Source organism: Venturia canescens, chromosome 7 (genome assembly GCF_019457755.1).
Source record: "Venturia canescens isolate UGA chromosome 7, ASM1945775v1, whole genome shotgun sequence".
In the NCBI taxonomy this organism is placed as follows: domain Eukaryota; kingdom Metazoa; phylum Arthropoda; class Insecta; order Hymenoptera; family Ichneumonidae; genus Venturia; species Venturia canescens.
The window spans coordinates 18,501,315-18,528,125 of record NC_057427.1 but is presented as its reverse complement, the minus strand read 5'-3'; the positions used below and the strand labels follow the sequence as shown (position 1 = coordinate 18,528,125).

Sequence of the window (26,811 nt, the reverse complement as noted above, 5' to 3'; positions counted from 1 at the left end):
TCAGTGACGTTTGCTACAGCCGCTAGGGCTCGGAATAACCTGATACAGCGATACAAAAGACCAGAGCATTGTCTCCCTAAATATAAGGTGGGTGACATTGTGCGTATCAGTAGTGCGAAGACGGCCTTTGCAAAAGGTTACGAAGGTGGCTGGAGTAGCGAGCTATTCAAGATTCACCGTGTGTCGTTCGGTATTTGCCCTGTCGTATACTTCCTGTACGATCTCCACGACGAGGATATTGATGGTATATTTTATGAGCCCGAGCTATTGAGAGTGCAAATAAAGCAGGTTAAACAGCGGGCGTTAAAATGAAAGACGAGTTTTACATGGTTTTGCCTAGCAATAGTAGTATGAATTATTATCCCGATAATGTAACAACACGGTATACCACACATCTACCGCAACGTATGCCTCTTCACGGTAGTTGGGCTGTTTCATTAGCTGAGATCCATATACCCACAACCATTTTACACGTGCCTACCGATGGCAAGCGAAACTTCCTGAATATGACAACGGAGCAGGCGGCTGGTATCTCAACGAAGTACGTACCTATCGAGGGCGAGCGAAACCTCCTGAGTGTGACAACGAAGCAGACGGCTGGTACCTCAGCGAAGTACGTGCCTATCGAGCGCGAGTTGGCGGCCGGTGTTTCAACGGCGTTTGCTTTTAAGGAAGATAACGCCTGTGTGCCGCCCGGTGTATACCATAGCATAGGGACATTGCTCGAGGCTATTAACGAAATACCTTATGTCGCGGGCCATTTGAAATTCAAGTACGCCCGCAACGGGTATGTGACGGTGAAGCGCGTCTGCGAATCCTGTAAGAACCTGGAGCATACCTTTTTTTCTCCGACGTACTGAGCAAGGTTTTAGGGTTCACCGAAACAGGAGGTGTAGTAGTACCCCGTGGAGGATACACTGCTCAGAGGCCTGCCAATTTAGCCAACGGAACCCGCAACATGATGTACGTTTATACCGATATCTGTGAGCCCTATATTACCGGTGATGTTCGCACACCATTGCTACGTGTTGTGCCTGTTGCTATCGCCGATGCCCATAATTACGGATCTGTGAGGATAAGAAGCTTCTCGCCACCGCGTTATATTCCCTTACTACATACTAGTTTTCAAACAATAACCATTGATATAAGGGATGAGTTTGGCGAGCCAATACCATTCGTTCACGGGACGCTGACGGTGACGCTACAGTTCAAACGTATAGATTGACCTGGGTGTATCTACAATGGATTACTATGACGAGTACTTCGACGTGCAAACGAGGAGTGAGGCTCGAACAGGCTATGGTGGTATCAGCCATGTGTATATCGGCTCACCAAACCAGCGAGGTCATGGTATTGGAAGTTTTTTAGGGGGTCTCTTTCGACGTATCATACCTCTCTTGAAACAGGGGGCTCGGACTGTTGGTAGAGAGGCGCTTCGCTCGGGGATTAACATGGCCTCTGATGTCGTTAACTCCGGCATACAACCGAGAGAAGCGTTTCAAACGCGCCTGCGCGAATCAGGACAAAACCTGAGGCGTAAAGCTGAGGAAAAAATTACATCGCTCATGAAGGGCTCCGGCTATAAAGGCAGCAAAATTAATAAACTGATGCATTCTGCTGCTGGGAGCGTATCACGGCGCAGCTCTGTGAAAAGAAAAAGAAAGGCAGTGAAATCGCGAAAACGTTCAAGCGACGGTGGCACGAAAACGAAGTGTGTTAAGAAGAGGAAGAAGGCTGTGAGAGGTAGAAGATCATCGGCTAAACCAAGCGTCACGAGACGTAACAAGAAGCCAAGAACAGTGACGGATATTTTTGCTTAAACTGAGCTCTGAAAAATCGCGTTCCTACACGCTCACTCGTGCGAGTGTCTTAAGTCAGAGCTTGAATTATTTTCATTACCGCCAACCCAGACAACGATCGAGGGGACACGCTCTGTATACTACAAACCAATCTCATCGCTGACGGATGATTCACCGATAGAATTTGTCGTCCCAGGCCAGGGGGATGAGTGCATTGATCTCGCGCATACAATGCTAAGTATACGCGTTAAGATAGATGCTCCAGATTATAAAAAGACAGATGAGTTAGAGGGCATATCATCCGATGTAGGGCCTGTCAATAATCTCCTACACTCAATGTTCAGCCAGATCGATGTATTTTTGAATCAAAAACTTGTGTCTCCTCCTAACAATGCTTATGCTTATAGAGCTTATATTGAAACTCTATTGAACTACACGTACGCCGCGAAGACCTCGCATCTTACGAGCGCTTTATGGTATAGAGATACAGAGGGAGCAATGGATGATAAGGGTGATGGTAACAAAGGACTTGTAGAGAGACGGGATGTATTAGGCAAGGATAGAACGATCGATCTTCTTGGACATCTGCATTGTGACATCTTCAATCAGGAAAGGTTTTTGCTGAACGGTGTTGAGATGCGTTTGCGACTTGTGCAGAACAATAGCGCTTTCTGTCTCATGACTGATTTGAAAAACTGTAAAATCCGCATTACAGAAGCATCGCTAATCGTGCGACGCGTTAACATAGCGCCCGGTATACTCCTGTCTCATGCGAGAGCTCTGTCTAAATCTACAGCAAAATATCCGCTGACACGTGTCGAGGTCAAAACTATATCAATGCACGCCGGAATACACGGCGATACTCTTGATAACGTCATACTGGGCCAACTACCAAAACGTATAATAATTGGATTTGTCGATAATAAGGCTTTCAACGGTGATTATGGAAAAAATCCGTTCAATTTTCACCACTACTCGATCAATTATGTTTCTTTATATGTAGACGGCCAACAGATACCGTCAAAACCTCTGCAGACAGACTTCACAGATAGTAATATGCATGTGGATGCATAACACACGTTATTTTCTGGCTCGGGTATTCACTTTCTCAACGACGGCAATTGTATCTCGCGTTTGAGCTACCCATACGGCCATTGCCTTTTCCCGTTTGATCTGACACCCGATCTCTCGGCTAATAGCAGCACCCACTGGAACCTGGTGAGGCATGGCAGCGTGAGGATAGAAGTACGCTTCGCGGGGTCTTTACCTACAACGATTAACTGTATTGTGTACGCTGAATATGATAATGTGCTTGAGATTTACTTATCCGGACAGGTCCATCGTAGATTTCAGTGGTTGATGAGCGAGAGAGAGAAGCACCCTCAGTTTTCACTGAGCATTCAAAGAGCGACGGTCAAATAAAAAAGACGGCATCATGTATATTGTTATTGATGTGCAGGGTATGAGAGGTAGAGATAACCAATGTATACCTAAAGAAGTAGCCGTCGTATCGGTAAAAACTGAAGACTATGGTCACTGGGTTGTGAAGCCGCCCTATACGGGCGATAACTTACCAGTCTTTGTAAATCGTCAAAATATGTGGCTATGCGATAATGTCCATGGTATAGAATGGTCTAAAGGCGATACATCGCTACAAGCATTGGAGACAAATTTGAAAAGGATTGCGGGTCAGGCGACACGGATTTTCACGCGTGGCTCTGACAAATCATCGTATCTAGCGCAGCTCACGGGCTATTTTATTATAAATTTAGAAGATGATGAAGAGGCTTCTTCATTACATCAGCTACCTCGGAGCGACGCATGCTGTATGCACCACTGCGTCGCAAATCACAGACAAGCCTACAGATGCGCCCTGAACAACGCTATGAGAATCAAAGCCTGGCTCTGTCAAAGCGAGCGGATTACCTCCTTATGGGAGTATAGGACTACCACGTCGTGGAGCATTGGTATGTCTGAGACCAGGACCGAAGAGGAAAAAGAACCCTCGAATCATGAACAGTCTTCAGATCTTACAATCTCTCAAAAACATAAAGGAGCATGCTATAGGCGTCTACCCAGCCGATCGTATCCCGAAGGTGTGGACGAAATCGACGGCATTCGTGATTAACACCGATGGATACAAACAGCCAGGGGCCCACTGGGTCGCCATGTACGTCGATCGAAATGGACACGGATGGTTCTTCGACAGTTACGGCCTACCTCCAATCATCCTACAGCATCTCGCGCGTCTCCGAAGAAACTGTCGACTCTTCCGTTGCAACACGGTTCATCTCCAAGGCCCTAATTCGCAGTGCTGTGGACAGTATTGTGTTATGTTTCTTCATTATATGGCTACTGGTCTCGGTATTCAACGATTTAGAGATGTTTTTTCGCATGATTTGCAGCGAAACGATAAAATAATTCATGAGTATTATAATGCGTATAGCAGCAAGGGTGGTAAATCTAAGGGCGTGGTGTCCGATACAGATGACTGTATCAGCAGGGGTTATAGGATTAAGCATTTACATTGTATACAGCATTGTTGCTCTCGTTCTCGGTAATTACATGATAATAAAATTTTAAATACTACTTCTAACGACTGTCTCGTTGCTTTCAACAAGAATCACACGCGCCGTTTTAAAATCCTGTGTCTGTCTCCTATCCCGTTTCTTTCGGCGAAAATTGTACGAGTGGTGACGTGGGTCGGATGTCAGATTTCGCTGACGATCAGCGCTGTTGTCTCTAATGCAGCTGCAGAGCGTTCAACGCTCATCGTCAGTCGGCGCTCAAGGCTTGAGACTTTACGTTGATCGGGAGGCATCATGAACATCGTCGTTGATATACAAGGCCTGAAGGATAAATATAATAACTTCGTGCCTAAAGAAATTGCCGTGGTCTCTGTGAAAACATCTTACTTAGCACACTGGGTCATATCACCGCCTCACGTTTATAACGTGCTGCCTCCTAGTGTGAAACGACAAAACACCTGGCTAAAGTGCAATCATCACGGTATAGACTGGTCCGAGGGTGAAACATCTTTACGTGCGGTCGAAGCTACTTTAAAGCAAATTGCGGTACAATCCGATCGCCTGTTTACAAGAGGGTCTGATGCAGCCGCATATTTGACACAGCTAACAGACTGCTTCGTTATAAATCTAGAGGAGGACGAAGAACCACCGTCTCGTAACCTCCCCGAGAGCAGCACTTTTTGCATATTTCACAGCTTACTACACAAAAACACCTCGTTCAAGTGTGCTCTCAATAGCGCTGTGTGATTAAAAAAATGGCTTTCTCATAACGATCGTTCCAGCGCCTTGTGGGAGTACAGAACCACTACGTCCTGGACTGCTGGTTTATTAACGGTGGAGCAACGGGAAGAGGGAAGAGCAACCGGTATCAAAAAATCATCCTGTGCGGCAATGCGCGTCTTTACGCGCATTGCCGCTGATCTCATTCTCACATTTCGTTATCTTATAAATGCTGACTTATGCTAGCGACGGTCGGGGTCATGGTAAACCAATACCTCCGCCAAGGTATTGGCGGATTTCTCCCACCATTGCCGCCCTGTGGCAATGGTGGGAGATGCTACATCAAAAGATTGTTGTCAGCTCTTTTCTGCATTCGAGGTAGGGATATGGATCTACCAAACAGGAGGTTTAAATCATTTGAGCTCTCTGATGATCAGACAGTGCTCCCAAGTCGCCGCACTAGTAAACGACGTGAATTGAAAGTACGCTTAGATATCTTTTTGCACGATATTGCAACGTTTAAAGCAAGAATACGCGAGATATCAGAACCCCGCGCTTTAACAGTGGCCATAAAAAAACTCGATCTGAACAATGGATTTCACGCTCGTCAATCAAACAGGCCTTTTGGAGTCCATCCGCCCCGTCAAAAAACTGGCCGAGCTTGAACTCGCCAAAGATTACCGCATCACATGTATTCGAATCGTCGAAACGAAATGGGGCAAGCGAATTGCCATGGACGTGGACAGCACATTTACATGCTTCCTACCGACAAGATTCGTCAAAGTTTTCGAAGATAAGAGCGGTTTATTCCAGCAGATGTGCGAAGCAGCCTCAAACAAAAAATTAATCATGGTGTACCACGGCACGAAACTCAACAGATTGGAGTTCAAACCTGCTGAAGAATGATCATAAACAGGTTATGGGGCAAAAACTCATTTATCAACCATCTGAACACTCCCAAATGTACACGAGCCTCTCTCACATTATGGTATCTCTATCGCCCGTGTTACAGCATCGTCGGACCATCTCAGCAACACACCTCGTAAACCACCACTCCATGGTCATCGACACCGTCGTGAAAACGACCGAAAAAACCAAAAATATCCACCAAAAAATATCCTCAAAAAAATACCCCCTACTACTATATGTATTGTGAATTATGTACCATATTATAACCAAAATTGTAAAAATTAATAAGAGCTGAAATATATATATACGGAGAAAAAAAAGGTGGCACACTATGACGACACGCTCACCCCCCTCCGCACACCCGCAAACCTCTTGCCCACAACGCCGGCCGCTCGGCCTAGTGGGGGAAAGGAGGGGGGGTAGGAGTGGGGGTCGCCATAGTGTGCCACCTACTACTTTCGTTTCACGTCCGTTTGATTGTCTCGTTTAAAGTCACTTTTTAAGCTTCGCGATCGCACTTTCCAAATCTTTCATCTCATTGTATAGGATGGCGAGATCATTTTTTATTTGCTTCGCGATAGTCCTTTCCAAATTTTTCATCTCCTTGCCTAGAGTGGTGAAATCATCTTTACACGCTTTTCTAGAGTAGACAGACCCGATATACACTTTTGATTCGTTGTATGAGTTGCACTACGAATCATAGAGTTAATGCGACTGTTCAATACACCGAGTGTTACAACATCTCCAGCATTTACTGGCTCGCCAACGTTTCCCAATCGTTTTCGTTCCAAATTAAAATGACCGTCTGGGGTTTTATTGAACCCAGCACCTGGTTTACCCGGAGGACCTGCACCACGTCTACTCAATTTTCGTCCAAACACATCGACGCTCATGTTGGGAATGCGGATGAAAGCTAGTCCTCACATGTTAATAAATGATTTCAGCTTCACGCAATTCCTCGATAATCGATATGATTTCATTCGAATGTGATGAGTTTTCAGCAGCTTGCGATGCGAGCAATAAGCGAAGACGATCCACTAGTTCATTCGGATCATCCCAATGAACATAGTCGACAGAGGTATGCTTTCGTGCTACCTTATACTTAGGCAGAGCACCACCTTTCTTATCGTTGCTACCGAGCATTTGGGATATATAATTTTTAAATTTACTATTCTTATCCTGACGTACTGCACCCGTGCGTTTATAAAATTTTTTATGAGCATTCGTTGTGATGACAATTTTCTGATATTTCTCCAAGTCATTTGGTGTTACATATTTGAGTTCGGGCTCTTTTTTAAACAACAGTTCCACCAAGCCAATACTTTTGGGATATTTTTCATCTCCAACCACTATATGATCGAGTTGGAAATGAATTGGTGAATCACCAATCATTAATCTGTTTTGAGCAAGATTTCGTACTCCATACACGCCATCTAATCTTGTTTTGTTATTACTACGCAGTAAACCCAAATATTCATGTATCAAATTATCAACATCCTCAGCTGATTCCAAATTATCGTCATCATCGTCATCATCATCATCAAGCTCGGGTGGGGTTAAATATATCGAATAACCGAATTGTAGAACGGTCGATATTTCAAAATTTTTGAAGTTGTAATATCAGAATGGAGAAAAATAAGTAATTCGAAGTTCTTATTCCCGATCGACTATTTAGAAGATTACGTGTTTAATCGAATATTCCTCCTTTGAATCTGTGTTTACTCGAAAATTGATATTTTGATAGTTTTCATTTCGAATGCAATTTTTACAGACTGTACGAATGTCGAAAGTTCATATTTTCGATTTCAAAATGGAGAGTAATCGTTTTATAGACAGACCAGAATACAGAGTAGCCAAAAATCGAAAATGAATTTTTCGAGCCTATAAAACCTAGATATGCAGAATAGCGATGGCTTGAAAAGGCGAAAGTCAAAATGGCGATGGTTGAAATTGGGGATCACCAGTTCACCCTGACCTCTGGTGGCGAAATATTCAACTGTTTTATCCCAGTCGCTGCCTGATGTTTACTATAACTATGTATATCAAACATGTTATGCGAACCTTGAAATGGCCTAATCCGTTTCTTTGCCATCAAGTTAGAATCTCTTTCGCATACTTTTATGGTGTAGTGTATGGAAAATGCACGTGTTGAAAGACTTAAATAGAAGAGTATAGAGTTTTTCAATGACGAAATGTTTAGTAATTCAAAGGAACGATAGGTTGTGAATTTAACCCTTCGTCTGCAAAGGTTGGTTTTTCACGTCCAGCCATTACTTTCACCCCCTTAAGGAAGTTGAAGCGATATATATAGGACATCATACGAAAAATACATTAGATTTTATTATTCCAAATTAATAAATTGAAAATTAACGTGAATCTTCTTGAATAGCGCTTAATTATGTGTGAAAAATTTGGAGAGGTTTCACCGCCTAGTAATCGAGACATTCATTGTTGAAAATGACAAGGTTAAACAGGGGCTCTTATGGAAGCTTTCAAAAAATTGCAAACTTCAACAATAAATATCTCAATTTCACGACGGTGAATCATCGGCATATCCCGCCAGAAGTTTAATATTGTCTTAAGCTTCCTGTTTAAAAAATTTTGATGTACAAAGTTGGAAAATAGTTTTAACATAAGATACGCTTCAACCTCCTTAATACACTCAGAAAATTTTCTGAATATAAGCGCCCTGCCCAATTTTCTCTTGAAAGCTCTTTTCGGACACGAACGACCCAGATTTGCAGACGAAGTGTTAATTGAAATTCATAATCGTATTCCAACTGCGCAGCTTAGAATCTATATAAGCAGCTGCAGTTTTTCTCATGGAGGTGATCGGAATTAATCTAAAAAATTGTAAGAATAAAAACTTTTTGCCACTCCAAGTCATGATCGAAGTAATATATGTGAAAATCATGGGGAAAAAATATATTTCATAATTTTACAAAAATCTTGACAAAAAAGCTATCGGGTTCTTTGTGGAGAAAAAGATTTTTTCATTTTATAAAAAAAACAGCTCAAAAAAGAAATTTTTCTGAACAAATGATGAAACTTGAATCTCTTAGTTTTTTTGATGAATCAATTAAAGATAAAATGTGCTGAAGTCAGGCCTTGAAAACTAATGAAATAGTGAGCCTTCGAATGCTTGTAGAGCCATTATTCGCCGTATGGTACTTGAAAATTGCTCTGAAATGTTGAAAATTGTTGCCTTCCTTGATTTTTTTACTACTGTAAATGGGTATTTTACAACCAAACCTATGTGGGTATACGTAAAACACAACAATATTTTTCTGTAATTTATTTTATTGATACATCGATATATTTTTCAACACTCCCCCGCTTGGAAAATTCTCCGAGGAGCCTCCGACCTACAAATAGGACATCGTCGATCTCCAAACACCGTCCATAATCTGTTGGCGCATTAAGCGCAGCAGCAACAGTGCCCGCATGGCAAATACAGATGTGTTGCCCTTACGAGAAAGCACACCTTACACAAGTCTGTAAAATGAATTGTACCAAGGAGTACACACTGTAAAATACAATAACGTTCAACGTGAACGACGGTGTAATTATATTGACGCTTCAAGAAAGGAGAAAAATTGGAGTATCTTAAATCGACTTAGCTACTTTGCATTAGTGTTGTTATAATAGAATTGACCTAAAGCTTTCGAGTGCTCATCTCAAACATTTAGATTTCATATATGATTCATATATAATAATAATAACATCGACATAAACAAATAAATGTTCAATCAAAATTGTGGATTAAATGAGCACATCAAGGGGGGCCCTTCTGTTGAAATGTCAAAATAGTACGATGTTTGACTGAATACAATTAATTCTACTTTGTTACTGCATTTCTTTGAGAATCCATTAAAATTTATTCTTATCCAGAAAATAGTCATCCTCGCTGTGTTTGCTCGTGACTCTTGAATCAATTTGAAACATTAACTCGGAAAAGGACTCCGAAGAAAAACGGCTCATGGATCTAGTGCTTGACGGCAAGGTACATTAAAAGCGATAAAAATGTGGTGACAAAAAGAACATCACAAAACCCATCCAATTCGTACTAGTCACCTTGCCTCGTAATAGATATTCAAATTATGTAACTGAATCAAGAGTCATGGCAGCATCCTTACGCCAAGCTACATAAGACGAACAAATATTTCAGAATGATATAGTATCCAGATCAATTATTATTGGCCATTATTTTAAATATTACATCCCTATTTTCCTTGAAACGTCAACGTCATTGCAAGTGCGAGTCATTTAATGTCATTGAAATTGTAAGAAGGTAACTGGAAGTTTTTCTCATATCTAAAGTACGGAAGTAGTAAAATTAAGTTACAGATTACGCTTTAAAAAAAAAAAATAGGTTGATATATTTCTTTTCTTGTGTATCCATTATCTGGTGTGTGATGATGATATACTATATATATTTTAAGGAAATAACTATTGATATAATTACCCTCGAATTCTTAGATTTTCAAAATTCTTGATTGTATTTGTTGAATTGACATAAAATGACTCAAGTCAGAAAAGAACAGTGTGTAGTGGTAAAAACATCATTGCGAACAAAAGTACATTACTAAAATAGTGTGAGTGCTCTCTTTTTGCAAGCAGAATTTCTAGAACTGGAGCCTGATTAACGTCGTTTTTCACAATGGATGCAAAAATGATTACAACAATCTAATTCGAGTTTGTCATATAGTCAACAACCCTCGTCTATAGAAACAAAAAATTTTAAAGTGTAAATTCAATATGGTTGACTTCTGATAAAGGCTGTGCGATTTATTGAGCTAATTAATTGATTGTTTTATCGATTAACCAATTGATCGACGAATTGAAACTTCAACCAACTGTTTTACTGATAAATTTATTTCACGGGAGAGTAAGATTTCCGGGGTGCTAAGTTTTAACGGTTCATTTTGAATCTTTTATTTAAATGCTTCAACCCGATGACATTAAAATTCTTCTCCATTAAGTAGGAACCTAATTTGAGTGTATTTGTACACGATCACATTCACTTATGGAAATTTATATAAATTTGTGATTTTTTTATCGTAACCAATATAGTGCGCATTTTCACATCACTGCCACTATTCAAATATTCATCTTTTCAATTCCTGTAAAGTCTTCATGGGTTTTCTAGGTAAGAAAATATACGGATACGTATTCCGAGATTTCTCGATTTGGCTATTGTTCCTAATTGAACAACCAAATGAATTTGTTACTCTTTCTAGAATCCTCTCCTTGTACGCTATTAGTCAATGAAACAGCAATAATAGGCGTTGAAACAGAAACGCCAAATAGCAACTATTATCGGTTTCCATGTAACTACAGATAAAAAACACCCGGCGCCTCAAAAAACAATAATTAATGTTTTTGCCATGTTCCTATACGAGAAAAACAGTGTTAGTTTTACATAAAAGTAATGATCCGATTTTCGATTTCTTCGCTTTTTCAAATCTAGATAAATTACACATTTTCAAGATCAAGGTCCAAATGTTCGGGTCTTCTTTCTTTGCAGAAGCTCCAGGTTAATTATTATGTACTGTATGGACGTAATTAATAATAATCCACAACCAATGATAAAAAGTAATTATAATTGGATAATAATTAAACTAACTTTTTATCAAAGATGTAGAGTTCCAGGGGAAAATGTAACGGTTTAATTTCGTTGTCAATAAAAATGACAATAACATGAAAATGTAGTGAAGTGCTTAATTTCTGTCGTTTTTAAAAAACATTACATGTATTTCCGAAAAAGGAATTTCCTGTTTTCAGTTCTCTAAAGAAAATATTAACATTTTTGTATTTCAACCCCCAGTGTTTCGAGAAAAAGCGTGTAATAAGGGGATGGAACACTGTGATAAATCCAACTAGTTGTTCAATCGTAAAAAATAGCCAAATAAAAAATCCCGACAAATCAGAAATCGATCGAAAACATTGATTAATCGAAAAATTAATTGATCTTTTTTTCGCACAGTCCAACTCATTTAATACTAAAGTAATTAACAACGATACTGTTACCATTATTTTCCACGCTCTGCAGGCGATTCTCTGCTGCTATCAATCGAGCCTGGAGCTGCTCCGATTCAGCGTTGGCTACATTACGCCGTTGCGGTATAGCTTATTTTCTCATCTCTGAAAGTTTTATCAGTCATTTTTAAATCTCCAAATCATAAATTTTCTTCAATGTTATATTTAACCTTTTCTTCGCCTATTTCGCTTCTGGCGATTAGCTGTCGATTGAGTTGTAAGAACAGAGGGAGGTTGGTTCGTGTTGTTCCCTCTTCTTCGCTTTCTTGGTCTTCGAATCCAACCTAGAGTTATCACATTCATATTAATATTATCCCAAAACTTGTTAGATTGAAGCATTATCGATATCAATTAAGTCGTTGATCGAAAAATTTTGTATATTTTCCAATAAATTGACAATAATTACCGTTATTACCGGGCTGCGTTGCTTCTGGTGTCGTTCCTTCAACATTCCTCAGATCTCTCGATTTCGGATCGTTTTCTGTGATAAAATAAGCGTTTAAAAGAAATTAGACATTAAATTACAGATCGACAAATACCTCTATAATGTTTATGAAAATAGTATCGTGAAAAATTACCATTATTTACAAATAACAATGATCCATGCGAGCTTTCATCAATGTCGAGGATTTCTTCTACGGAGACAAAAAATCATGAGACCCAATTAGTTTGCTATCAATTATGTGAAATTTTCAAAATTAACTCTTTCGAAAGTTGTAATATTGAAAAATATGAGCATGATTTCGATGCTTCGACAAAATCACGAAGAAAACTTTTTCGACTTATATACAAGTGCATTATGTTAGCATGACGGTCACCAGCAATTGTAGCATTCTACAATTTTGTGAAAGTCTTTCCAACAAATTAAAATAGAATTAGGTCTAGGAGTTGCTTTGAAACTGTAAAAGACAAAAATTTGTTACCGATACTGTTATTTTGAAGCGATTCGGCCCTTACTCCTTCAAAATCGTTTACAATTCTCAATTGCTGGTCATCTTATACGAAGAAAAAAAATTACGAAAGTAGTTACATAATGAATTACATATTGAACGGATATTTTGATAATAGTTATAAAAACGACTAAAAACAAACATTACCGTTTGTTGCTAGCGGCAAAGGTTGACGCGATTCGTCGTCGGTCTGCATGACTTCTTCTATAGGGCATAAATTTAAAAGACTCCATTTTATTCTATCAACTAGCGTGATATATTTAAAAAAAATGATCAAAATGAATCCTTTTGAATGTTGGTCTTATCAAAAATTTGAATACGATTTAATTGAACCAAAGAAGTCATGGAAAAAACTAATCTTCTGTTTTCATAAAAAAAAATTACCGATATTGTTCAGTTCGAGTGAGACCGTTCTCGGTCTTTCGATGTCATGAGGAATTTCCATCTCTGGTGGATCGTCTTCTACAGAAAAAAGTTTACGGACTAATTGCATATGAGACTATTGGTCAAATAAAAAATTCAAAAATAACTAGGGAAATGGCACGGTAAAAAATTACTATCAGCATTTAGTAGAAAAGATTCTCACTATTCATAGAAATGACTTAATCTCTACAACAGCGTTAGGTTTAGATTTTCACTCTACCTTGTTCATTGAAGAATTCAACTATAGGCAGACCCGTCACTTGAGATAACGTCAAGACCGTCATCGGGAGAATCTGCAAATAAATTGATGTTAAGCTTTTATTCTAGTTTTAATATTTATTCAAGTGGATTCTGTCCCATTAGCGAGAACTGCATCATATTAGAATGTTCAGAAATCTCTTATTTCATCGAACCAATACATGTTATTTACCATTTGGTGATGGTTCAACAACATTATCGAGAAGCCATCGAGGGGGATCGTCTTCAAATATTTCTTGCTCGAAATCTGGGTCTGGAATTATTTCGAAAGAATTGTTTTTTGAAGAATGGTTTTTTAGCTTGAGTTTGCTTCAACAAACAATTGTACCTGAGTGTCTAGTCGGTGGACGTTCCTGCATTTCATTATTCTCATCATTTTCCTCCTCATTCTGTTGAGCCATGACGATCTCCACGTGCCCTTTTAAGGCAGCCGCCATATCAAGGAATTCATCTACAGTGATTTCCAGCGTATGGAGTTCACGCCACGCTACAGAAATGAGAATATCTTTACTAATATTGCTCAATTATAAATACAAATATACCAACAATATCGAATAATATGGGTGTGTTCGATTTCGATGTTTATAGCGTTTACATACTATTCAACTTGGCACTGCAAATTTTTACCGATCGACGGTTGTATTTTGAACCATGCACGTACAAGTCGAACACATATAAACGCTTTAAGGAGGGTGGATAGCGACGATACAATGTTGCCATGCTAAACCATGTTAAATACATTACAAATTTCAAAATGATAAGAATTTAATAAAATTTGGTGAACATATTCTTTAGTGCCAAATTTGACAATACAATTTTTTTAAGATTTTTCTTCTGTACAGTTATCAAGTAATTGATCACAAAAGTTCACGTGTATAAGCATAGCGTTTCCATATATATAGGTATACATTCCGGGCATAAGAAATCTGCTTTAATGCGTAATTACTCGATAACTAAACAGAAGAAAATTTTGAAAAAAATTGTGTCTTCGCACTTGATATTGAAGAACATTATCACCAAATTTGATCAATTTCTTATCATTTTGACGAATGCAGTTACCCTCCTTAAACGATGCGAGCGCTCGAGTCTTACGCACCCTTCGAAATACTGAGCATCATACTTTTAATAAATATTGGTATTGTGTATCGAAAATGGAAAAGCTTCCATGGGGACTTACCTTTTATCAATTGTTTCTGTTTGAAAACGGTCGAATATCGTGCATGCCTGCCGATTTGCACGTTGTTCCTTAAACGTGCGATGTCGGCTTTCACGTCTGCTTGAAGTTTCAGCAGTTTACCTGTTACAAAAAATATAATCAATATTAATCATGTCTAGTCCCTTTATTGTAGATGTGAGTGTCATGCATGTAATTGCATTCAATCAAGTAAAGGTTATACTTACACACAAAATCCCACGGACCTGGACGAGTCTCCATCCGATGCTGCAGTCGACTGTGGTAAGATTCGATGATGTTATTGGTCCGGCGGCTGAGTCCGTATACGCTGAATCCCTCTGATGAAACTATCCCCAGCCAATCCAATAACGGGTGTAATAAGCGCAAAACTGGCTGAAACGGCGTTTCATCGAAACCGACAAACCATTTTTAAGATCCCGGAATTTATTGTCAATAAGATGGGCTGGCAAGTAAGCTAAAGCCAAAACCTTTTTAAAAAAAATCTTTGCTTCCTCGTTTGTACGAATAGCGTGGTGCAAACCGAGGGCTTTGACTTTTCTGTAGATTGCCTGAAACCCAATTATTTTTTTGTTCATTTCTAGGAGAAATGCAAGTTCTGATACTTATTTGTTTCAGAAAAAAAAGTTTTTCAGTTATTAATGGCAAAATTCAATTAAAAATTACATACATCGAATTTAATCAAACTAATTCCGTTGTTTGTGCATTGCGAGAATTGTTTTCTAAATTCGATACATTTGTTATGCAATACGCTATGCAGTCTAACAATAGGGTATTTTACACCATGTAAAAAAATATATAAAAATGCATGATTATGATAGATTTCGTAAAAAGTAAACGAGAAACGTCAATATTTGTTCATAAAAATGCAATGTAAATTTTATAATTCAATTTTAAAAATAGTCTTTTTTCAACTGTTTTTCAAATGTCGAAAACGCCATCCGTCATATTGGATTCCAACGTGACGTCACTTCGATAGTAATCAATCTAGATTCTTATTGTGCGCTCTGTGTTATTTTGAAATTTTACAAATTATTATGCACGTTTGTGGACTTTTATCATTCATTTGATTAAAATCGCATTATGAAAAACGGTTTTGTGAAAGCAGATGGTACAAATCTACCAATGATAAATATGTTAATGGTGGCGATGAGTCCACAATTTTTGTGGCATTTTTACACTTGTATTATTGCATTCAGGCACGAGACACCAATGATATACCACTATAACTCATTATTTTTACAAATCTTATTACTTGGTCTTTCGCAATTGTATTGTTTACTAACGGAGTGACGTCACAAACCGAAAAAACATGGTGGCTAGCGTTTCCGCGCGAAAATTGAAAATCATAAATAAAAAGTAGTTTTCAAGACAGTTTTCGGTCTTATAAAATTGAAATAAAAATTCTACTGGTTTATTACGATCACAGGATTATTTTAAAACAGTTTTCAAAAAAGGTGTAATACCCTATACTTACGCGATCATAGTGAGTATTGCACCCCGTGAGTAGTAATACTACGCCGGTTCTGGCTCAAATGGCGGTGAGGGGGGAGCGGTGTGCGGGGAAGCGCCAGGGCCAGAGGGGGGGCAGCGAAGGGGGAAGCCGCCCGCCATAGGGCCGTGTGTGTGTGTCGCACACATTCTCGCGGCCCTTGAAAAAGAAGGAGAGATAGAGCCGATAGTGAGTGTGAGAGAGATGGAATGAGAAAAACCGTGTTAATTTATGACCAGTGCGTTACGGATTTGTCTTAGCCTCGGCTGCAGATAAGGGAGGGGAGGGGGGGGGGCATAACGAAGGGTCTGCCGTTGGAGAGAGAGGTGTGAGAGGGATAGAATGACCGTAGAGAGCAAAAGCATGAGAGAGACGGAGTGAACGAGAAAAAAATATTCTCTAAGAGTTTTGAACTCTGGGTGTATGTCGAGATGAAAACATTCAGTTTGAAATGCCATTGATTCGTCATCGCTCATGGGCGGACCGGATAGGGAAGGGTCTGCAGCTCAAGAGCAAAATTATTCTACAATAATTCTATAAGAGGTCTCAAGATTTTTTCGACATTATGTTGTTTTTTTCAAGACTTCAGTATGAAAAGTATTCTCAAGATGGATAGATGTGCGAGTATGTATGCGATCCATCCGTTGAAAGAACATTGGATGCTGTCTAAAAATGAACTCGAATCAATTCCTAAGATTCTGCTCATAAAATATTATGGTAAATTCATTCCATCGCTATGGGATCGATTACCTGAACATTTGAAGAGTGATAGTGAAGTTCAGTTTTATCAATATTGTCACGATCATTTTAATCCACCGTGGATGTCGACTCATATTGATGCTCTAGGACCAATAGGTCGAGAGTGTGAAAAATGTTGGATCATGGAACAATTAGTGAATATTTATGCAATTTATTGTATACGGAGCCCTCGTGAAATGACGGCGGAAGAACTCCTCATTATATCACCATCAACGTTCAAGAAATATTTCAGTGACTTTACGGATGTTTTGTGGGAGCGTTTTCCATATTACTACAAATCCGACGTTGAAATTCAATCGTTGCGTCGATGCCATGATCATTGGAATACGTCTTCGATGGAAGATCACATTGATGCTCCGGCCCCTCTACGGAAAAATTGTAGAAAATGTCGGGAGAGGGAGGACATGCATGAGGTGGAGGGGGAATAACCCTAAAAATTCAAGAGAAATCGAGAGCAACGTCATCAGTCAGCTGCTGCATTAGTTCGAGAGCAGACGAGAAAAAAAAATCACTCTTCAAAATTGGAGTTTACATCTCTGAACAAAGTTGCCACGCTGGAAAACAACATACCAACGAAGAAGCTGATTGAACTTGAGGTCTGGACTGATCATCCAATTCATCATATTCGATTGGTGAAAACGAAATTTGGAAAACGATACATCGCCAACATCGGAGATCAATTCATGGTTGTTCTACCGGGGAGACTTGCCGAGGCTTTCGACCAAGACGAGGATGAATTCAAAAAGCTGTTGGAGGCGGCTCAGGCGAGAGAACTCTACATGGAAACGTTTGCCGACAAGTGGAGTAAAATTTTGTTCAAACATATTCCAAAATCTTCGTGAAGAGAAAAAAAATGTATAATTTTGATCATTATTGAAAAATCATACTAATAATAGTAATAATAATATGAAATATTGTAGACTGATTGGAGGAGGAGGAGGGCTTGCAATAAAAATATGGAAAAAGTCTCATCGTAGAAATGTTTTGTTTATTTGAAAATCCCTCGTTCACACAATGCTAGATATACATATAACCAACTTCTGAGCGATTTCACATTCGCATTCGCACAATTGTATTTCGAATTGTTGTGATGATGGTGAGGACAATCGAGGCGACTTTTCGGCAACTTCTGCAACGATGGGCAGTCCAGAGTCTTCATATCGATAATTTCCGATGACAGATCCAAGAAATTCTTCAGTCACAAAGACTTTTCACATCCTTTCACGTATATAGCACGAGCTCGTTGCAAGATTGTTTGAATAATTATTTTCGCTGTTGTGTATGGTAGACCCTCATAGTCCCATGAAATCCCGTGGTCATTTCGTTACAACTATTTGTTTGTTATTTTATATCGACCGGGTAGCACGTCCCAAGTATATGGTGATTTGAAGAACAGCGTTAGAGGTTTATAAATTTTATCGTTGGCTCGATAATTGATATTTCTTTCGGGATAAATTCATTGCGTGAGCCCTTAAAACCCTGGAGATCAACGATAAAGTCCATCTCGACTGACGATTAGTAAAATCATCACCATGACTTTATACAAATTTTTTGACCCCACTACTCACAGGATTGTATTCAACGATGCGATCGTGTAGAATGAGACAGTATGCGCATGTTTGAGCAGGAATATTTGTGCTTGTTTCAAATTCAAGGCGTACATCAACAGGCCCAGACTTGAGAGAATCATTCTGTTTCGAGCAGTCAACCACAATGAGAGGAGCATATTTGAGAAAATTCGTTTTTGTAAGCCATGGTTCGGCCTCCTTATTGTAGTACATCGGTTGAAAGTTTGTATACATATCGTATAGTACTGCATACTGATTTTGCTGTATATTCAAATTCATGTTACCATAGAGATAACATTGTGAATTTAAGTATAATTTTACATCGGTAACATTGCAGTGATCAAAATTGCTCGCATTTTGCCTTTTAACACTCTTTCGTCCTGTCTGGATTGCTAGGATCACATATCGAGGTTTTTCCAGCTGTGTGGATGTCTTGACAGACCACACGTGTTTCGATGTCGCTGGTAACATTGGATATTCATACAATTCCCACGTACGAAAACTCATTGGAATTGGAGTATCTTTGGCGATGAATTTCAACAGTTGAATTTTCCGTTTTATCTACCACGGTGACGTATGGAACGAGCCATTCAATTTTTCGTAGTGTAATTTTATAATCTTCAGCGGCTGCTTGAACTATTGCATTATCATCGGAACGTGATCTAGTCAAGATCAATTCGTGTTTTGCATTCACCACCACTTTTCGATAATCTTCAGCAAATCCCAGCAGCATGCTCAGTGGTATGCATACGTCAAAGTTGCATGCTACGTCTACAATTTGTTGAGTCTCCTCAACATCGAGCCAACCGGTGTTCTCAAGCATTGCACTTCTCGCCGACGAATGAGATGTATATCCTTTGATGAGAGATATGATTCCCACATTTTTATTACGATCGATTTCAACTGCGTTAAGTTCATAACGCACCTCCTCGAATAAATGACAAATGGCATTGTTGACGAGGCTCGTTGCAGCTAACGCTGCACCATCCGCCTTTGTCAGTTTACCGCAAATGTGAATTGAACTTTTGCTCGGTAAAATTGATAAATCTTGATGTTGGATTGAAATACGTATTTCATCACTATTGTTGTATGTTGACGATGCGTATGGTTGATGAGCATGAACTTCATAATGTATGATGGATTCGTCAAACATGACGGGTGTCTGGATGTTTATGATTTCTTCCTCCATCGCAAGCAGCAAATGCACAACATATAATTTCTCACACGGCAACTCCACGAATTTTGAAACCCAAACTCTTTAATAGTAGAAGGTTTTGAGGTGTTAACGCTTTCAGCGTCGTTCGACGACTGGTGGTTTCGTAATCCCATGTTGGCTTATTAATATTGCCAATACGGTGATTGTAAATTATCCCCATCGAGATTTTATATGAAGTCGTATGGTAATTACTTCGCCGCGAAAATTTATTAAATCTCCGTCCTGATCAACAATACGAAGTTGTATATTGTCAATTCGCCGATTTGTAATTGGTAGATAAATGACACTCGATGGTACTTCAATGATTTTATAGCCAGCCGGTACAGATGGAAAAAATTCATGAATTGTGTGAACTTTTCGTCCGTTGATGTATGCACCAGTTGTTATGTTACACTCGACTCGGATGGCGTTCACTTTGATAATGGATACCGGCAAATCAGACACATGTCTTTTATTGGGTTCCAATCGACGCGATGTAAAACCCAAAAGAGGTCCAATAGAATTGTTCGATGTAAAATCAATTGATTGATTACACTCAATTTCACTACGTAGCGTATAATTATTCGGCTTAAGCTGAATTTGTATGTTTGTCAACTGAGCTTTCAAATATTTTTCAATATCTTCAATTTCATAGCTGCCCGTTGGAATGGTCAACACTTGCGTTCCAACATGAAATTCATTGCAACCAATGTCAATATTTGGAATTGAATTGAACGTGAGCAGCTCGACGAGTCCAAGAGTATAATTTTTGTCGGGCGATAGTTCGATGGGTGGAAAAAATTGTGCTTCGAGTATGGAGGATGTGCTAGTGATGGTAATGGTTAAACTATCATCCATGATGCTCGCAACTTTAGAACTAAACACATAGCTCCATAGTCTTTATTTATATAGTTTATAATTTTCTCGCCGATTCAGTTGATTACACAAAAATTTTAAACATAAATGTCCACATATTATTGTGTCATATTCTTGATATATTTTATAATTATATTTCACGCTACCAACATTAAAGTATTTCATGAGTTCGGGTGGAGGTGAAAGATTGCCAAAGCTGTCAAAGTATGTGATTCCTCGGCCAGATTTTTTATAAGCAACCCAGTGTGTACCAGGTCCCACATTATCATCCAAATTAACGATTGCTGATTCTTGCTCGAGTGGTCCGTCCGTAGGTAAAGTGTCACGCATGAAAACACCGCGAAAGTTAAGAATTTTCATGGCTCCCGCATATTTTAGCAGATCGATGTCGGTGAGTGGTTGATGTGGTAGCGTGATTATACTTTTTTGACCCGAGGTAAAGACCCAAATCCTGTTTGTATGGTTTCAAGTGTAAACCTTTACCCAAAGCGATGGCCTCGAGTGTTCGATTGTGACGCTTACGTTCGTCCAATTCCTTTTTAGCCGCTTGAGCAGCATTTACAGCTTTGACTATTGCAGCACTGCCACCCGACAATGCTCCAACAGCGCTAAGACCGGCAAAGATGGGTACGAGGAAGGGTAATAAACCGCCGATTTTTTGAGGAATAGGTAGAATCCTAGGCGTGCGTACTTTAACGCCCTTTACACCAGCTCGCGTACCTTTCAGCGCAGACATTACGACTTTACGAGAATCATCACTACGTAACATTGCTTTCTTCGCAGCACCGATAATCTTTTTCAGGCAAACACTTTTCGGGCGTTTCATACCCAATCCAAATTTCCTCTTAGTCTTCATAATGTTCGTCACAGCCCAAGCACTTGCTCTTTCACCGAGACTCGCGTCTTTCGAGGTTACACGCTTCCAAGCTTGTTCAGCCAAAACTTTATCCGCCAAATGTCTTGCTTCCAAATTGTCGCGATTTTTCGAATATGCGATATCGTGCTGTTTGCAAGCTGCGTCCAGCGGATTTATACCTGGATCTCCACGAGCAAGATGTTTGACCAATTTTGTGCCAGGTCCACAATATTGATAACCTGGTAAATGCAATTCCACCGGGAGATTGTTAATTAGACTGTTGACAAGACCTTTGCCATGCACAATCATTACCACGCGGTGGTCGCAATACGACTGATCAGTATTATATTATAAAGTCGCATTTATATGATTTTTTCAATCAGTAGCATGCGCGATGAAGATGAAGAAACAAGGTGGTCAACTTCCCGTAATAAATTTCGATGAACTCGTAGGTGATGCAAAGAAAGTGAAGCGTCATGGGAACATAGTACCTAGTAGCATTCGTGCCGTGTTTTGTGGACCATCGAATTGTGGAAAAACGAATGCTCTACTTACGCTCTTGATACATCCAAACGGTTTGAGATTCGAGAACATTTATCTCTACTGGAAATCGTTGAAACAGCCGAAATATCGACTTCTCGAGCAAATGCTCAAACCCGTGAAAGGAGTGGAATTCTTCCCATTTAACGAGCATGAACAAGTTGTGGCCCCCAGTGAAGCTCGACCAAACTCAATATTTATCTTTGATGATATAGCATGATATAGCATCTTTGATGATAAGCAGGATAATGTGAAAGTATTTTTTTCCATGGGGAGACATGAGATTGTGGACAGTTTTTATCTATGTCAAACGTATACCCGTATCCCGAAAGATCTTGTGAGAGATAATGCAAATTTTGTTGTACTATTTAAGCAAGATGATATGAATCTAAAACATGTGTATAATGACCACGTGAATACAGATATGACTTATGCGTGCTTCAAAAACATGTGTATAAAGTGTTGGAAGTCGGACAAGTATGGATTCATCACGATTGACAAGGAGAGTGAATTGAATGCTGGAAGATATAGAAGAGGATTGAATTCCTTCCTCACCGTCGATGATAAATGATTGTTCTTTCAGTTTTAAAGACAGTCTAGAGTCTGACTTGCATACGTCAACATGAAGAGCAAAGAACTTATAAGGGAGAAGGCTGTATTGAGTGAACTTGCCAAGGCAAGTGATGCAATCAGACGGAAACATCGAATGTTGAAAAGTGGACGTGATAGTGCTCAGCAGAGAATGCAAGATGTGTTTAAACCGATTGTCGAACCATTAGAGGAGCTAGTTTCGTATACGAAAAAACCGAAAATTAAGAGTGAACGTGTGGATGTTAAGAAGGAGGAGGAGGAGAAGGAGGAGTCTCCAAATTTTGGAGAAAATAGCATGCAGCAAGATATTTCTTTCAAAGACGATATTGGGCATGATGCAATTACTGATGAGAATGTCGATGTACCCGTAACTAAAAATAATGATGATGATGATGACGATAATTTGGAATCATCTGAGGATGTTGATAATTTGATACGTGAATATTTGGGTCTACTGCGTAGTAATAACAAAACAAGATTAGATGGCTTGTATGGAGTACGAAATCTTGCTCAAAACAGATTAATGATTGGTGATTCACCAATTCATTTCGAACTCGATCATATAGTGGTTGGAGATGAAAAGTATCCTAAAAGTATTGGCTTGGTGGAACTGTTGTTTAAAAAAGAGCCCGAAATCAAATGTATAACTCCAAATGACTTGGAGAAATATTAGAAAATTGTCATCACAACGAATGCTCATAAAAAATTTTATAAACGCACGGGTGCAATACGTCAGGATAAAAATAGTAAATTCAAAAATTATATATCCCACATGCTGCGTAGCAACGATAAGAAGGGTGGTGCTCTGCCCCAGTACAACGTAGCACAAAAGCATACTTCTATCGACTATGTTTATTGGGATGATCCGAATGAACTAGTGGATCGTCTTCGCTTATTGCTCGCATCGCAAGCTGCTGGAAACTCATCACATTCGAATGAAATCATATCGATTATCGAGGAATTGCGTGAAGCTGAAATCATTTATTAACATGTGAGGACTAGCTTTCATCCGCATTCCCAACATGAGCGTCGATGTGTTTGGACGAAAATTGAGTAGACGTGGTGCAGGTCCTCCGGGTAAACCAGGTGCTGGGTTCAATAAAACCCCAAACGGTCATTTTAATTTGGAACGAAAACGATTGGAAAACGTTGGCGACCCAATAAATGCCAGAGATGTTGTAACACTCGGTGCATTAAGTAAACACATTCATTCTATAACTCATAGTGTGACTCATATAACGAATCAAAGGTGCGAATCGAATGTGGCTGCTCTAGAGAAGCGTGTAAAAGATGATCTCGCCACTCTACGCAAGGAGATGAAAAATTTGGAAAGTACAATCGCGGAGCAAATAAAAGATGATCTCACCGTCCTGTTGAAGGAGATGAAAGATTTGGAAAATGCAATCGCGGAGCTTAAAAAGTGAACAGTTGCGAGAGAATGAGCGTGCCGCGGTGGTAGAGGAGCTACACAAGCCAGCTCGACGAAACTTGGCAAGCTGATCTTGTCGATATGTCTGCATATGCACAACACAACTCCAAGTATAAATTTCTTCTCACCGTCATCGACATATTCTCCAAATTCGCCTGGACCGCACCATTGAAGAGTAAGAGTGGAAAAGATGTCACCGCTGCAATGGAATCAATTCTCAGCAAAGGACGCATACCCAAAAATCTTCACGTCGATCGAGGAAAAGAATTTTACAATACGTTCTTTAAGGCCCTGATGAAAAAATATAATATACACTTGTATTCAACATTTAGCAACTTGAAAGCATCAATTTGTGAGCGCTTCAATCGTACACTCAAGAATAAAATGTGGATTCAATTTAGTTTCCGCGGAAGCTGGAAATGGATTGATATTCTCGAAACCTTAATTGAGAAATATAATGCTACACAGCATCATACGATAAAGATGAAACCGAAAGATGTGAACGCTGCGAATGAGGCGCAACTATTGCATAACGTATATAATAGAACTGTGGATGGGGAGAAACCAGCAAAATTCAAAATTGGCGATAAAGTACGCATAAGTAAATTTAAGAATGTATTTGAGAAAGGTTATACGCCACAATGGACAACGGAAATTTTAACAATATATCGAGTGAGAAAAACTAATCCAGTTATAATATAAAAGATTATCAAGAGGAGCCCATCGCAGGTGGTTTCTACGAGCATGAGCTGCTTCGAACAAAAAATCCCGACACGTATCTCATTGAAAAAGTGTTGAAGAAGCGTGGTAGTCAGTTGTTTGTGAAATGGCTAGGTTTCGACAATACACACAATAGTTGGATAAGTAAGGATGATTTGTAAACAATAAAGATGAAAAATTCAAAGTCTGGTTTATTTTAACGACCTTTCCCCCACGAACAGCAGATTCGAAGGAAAAAGAATGACAGAGATTCACAAAAAATTTTATTTTACATCAATTACAAATGTACAAGTTTTTGAGGAAAATTCCTCTCTTACAGAATTTTCTTATTTCGTATAAATGTCCTCACTCTCACAATTTTTTTTCGCCTTCAATATAACAATCTCTAACACTGGTAAGCACACATTCACAATGCCTCCATAGCTTCTGAAAATTCGGGAATACTGTAATGGCCCCATGGCAACGTGTCTACCGTTCCAGGTATAACATAGCGCTTGTCATCGTGTGGACTTAGAGCGATTTTTGTCTCCGTAATGGTATAGACATTATGTAATGTTGCACGAATTGAAGATTGACAACGCTTCATTTCAATCTGCTCACCGAGGCATTTCACATAATCGTCGAATGTTATGGTTCTCGCAACAACATTACTCTTGACTCCTTTAGCTTTTTTAACATCGTTCTTGCCCTCAACTCGCGTCGCATACATCTTCGATCTCAGTCCAACGAATTCAGTCATTATGGCCCCATTGTTCTCATCTTTCTCTCGGGTCCCGGGTCTCATCGTTCTCATGAGACCCGGGACCTTTTTGTTCACAAGCGGTATGCCATAGATGTTGTCTGGGGGATAGTCACTGGTATCATATTTGTCGAGATTACATTTCATGTCCCCATATGCATCTTCACACTCAATATGGTAAATTAAACTATCAGTATCTGTATACATGACTTTACATTTATTCTGATACGTCGGCATCATGAACTCGTGATGGAATTCATATAAACAAGTTTTTGAAATATCTAAAATGGACATGCCAACATATATCGGTTTGTTAAACATGACTTGGAGATTTCGCAACTCTACAGCGATTAAATTTTCCGCAAAAATACTTCGACTGTGAAAGTTAGGTTTAGCAATCATAGCTTCTGCTCCGTATCGATCTGCCCATTTCGTCAAAAGTTTAAATTGAACGTGACTACGAACATCCTCCATGGTTTTCCCAAACACAGCATTATTCATTAATTCGAACAGATTTTTTTCAAAATCATTTTTCGCACGTGTACGAAACTGTGTATTCAAATCAATGTATGTTTTGAGCCAGTGTTGTGTCCGCGAAGACCGTCGCGAAGGGACGAGTTATCAAGGACGAGTATTTAAGGGATTTAGGCCAAAAGAGCTGAACTCCAACTCGATACTTTTACAACAAGTTAACAATAAGTTTATTTAAGAAGTTACAAATTCGAGGTTTTATTGCCTCGAGACCGATCGTTACAATTCTCGTCAGACTGTCGAATTTTGGTTAGTTGGTAAATTTATAGACTTGGGGGTTTTTCCCCCTCTCGTGCGAATATAACCTGGATTTCCTTCTGGAAGTTTCGATGTCGACATCGAGGGTCGATGCGCTCGTTCGGGAGCATCGATTTTTCAACATTCCTGCGTTTGCGCTGAGAGTGCTTAATTTGTTTTAATGAGTGCGATGTACGGGCACAACATCCCTCCCCCCTTTGGGAGACGAAATTTATTTCGGCTATTTTTCGCACGGAATTAAAATAATTAAATTTGTGTGAAACTTGAATATGCTTTCCCTTTTTTAATCCCTTTTCCACTTTCAGTAGGATTATGTTTAGGTTATAATGAAGCGTTTTGTGTGGCATTATTTTTGTTTTTTGGGCGTGCCTTAGTTATGTAAATTTTATCATCAGTAGATCTAGATGCAAGTTCTTCTATGATTTTTGGTCTTGCCACG

The 26,811-nt window shown here is 39.3% G+C and overlaps 1 protein-coding gene across 1 annotated transcript; it reads right to left on the bottom strand.

Moving 5' to 3' along the window:
• Positions 1-12,160: 12,160 nt before the first annotated feature.
• LOC122413348 (uncharacterized) lies at positions 12,161-15,134 on the bottom strand. Its single transcript, XM_043423636.1, has 10 exons — positions 15,028-15,134; positions 14,804-14,923; positions 13,955-14,113; positions 13,799-13,879; positions 13,589-13,661; positions 13,330-13,407; positions 13,093-13,149; positions 12,574-12,630; positions 12,402-12,476; positions 12,161-12,279 (listed from the first exon to the last, which is right to left on the bottom strand). The coding sequence occupies exons 3-10, from the start codon at positions 14,012-14,014 to the stop codon at positions 12,161-12,163; spliced, it is 600 nt and encodes a 199-aa protein (XP_043279571.1). The 5' UTR covers positions 14,015-14,113; positions 14,804-14,923; positions 15,028-15,134.
• Between the last annotated feature and the right edge of the window lie 11,677 nt (positions 15,135-26,811).

What these genes read in the sequence shown, in the direction of transcription:
- LOC122413348 (XM_043423636.1), bottom strand. Translation starts at nt 14,014, where the DNA reads ATGAGGAGGAAAATGATGAGAATAATGAAATGCAGGAACGTCCACCGA. An exon ending in ACTCGAACTGAACAATATCG is followed by an intron (nt 13,150 to 13,329) that starts GTAATTTTTTTT and finishes TATGCCCTATAG; the next exon opens with AAGAAGTCATGCAGACCGAC. An exon ending in AACGCAGCCCGGTAATAACG is followed by an intron (nt 12,280 to 12,401) that starts GTAATTATTGTC and finishes TGATAACTCTAG; the next exon opens with GTTGGATTCGAAGACCAAGA.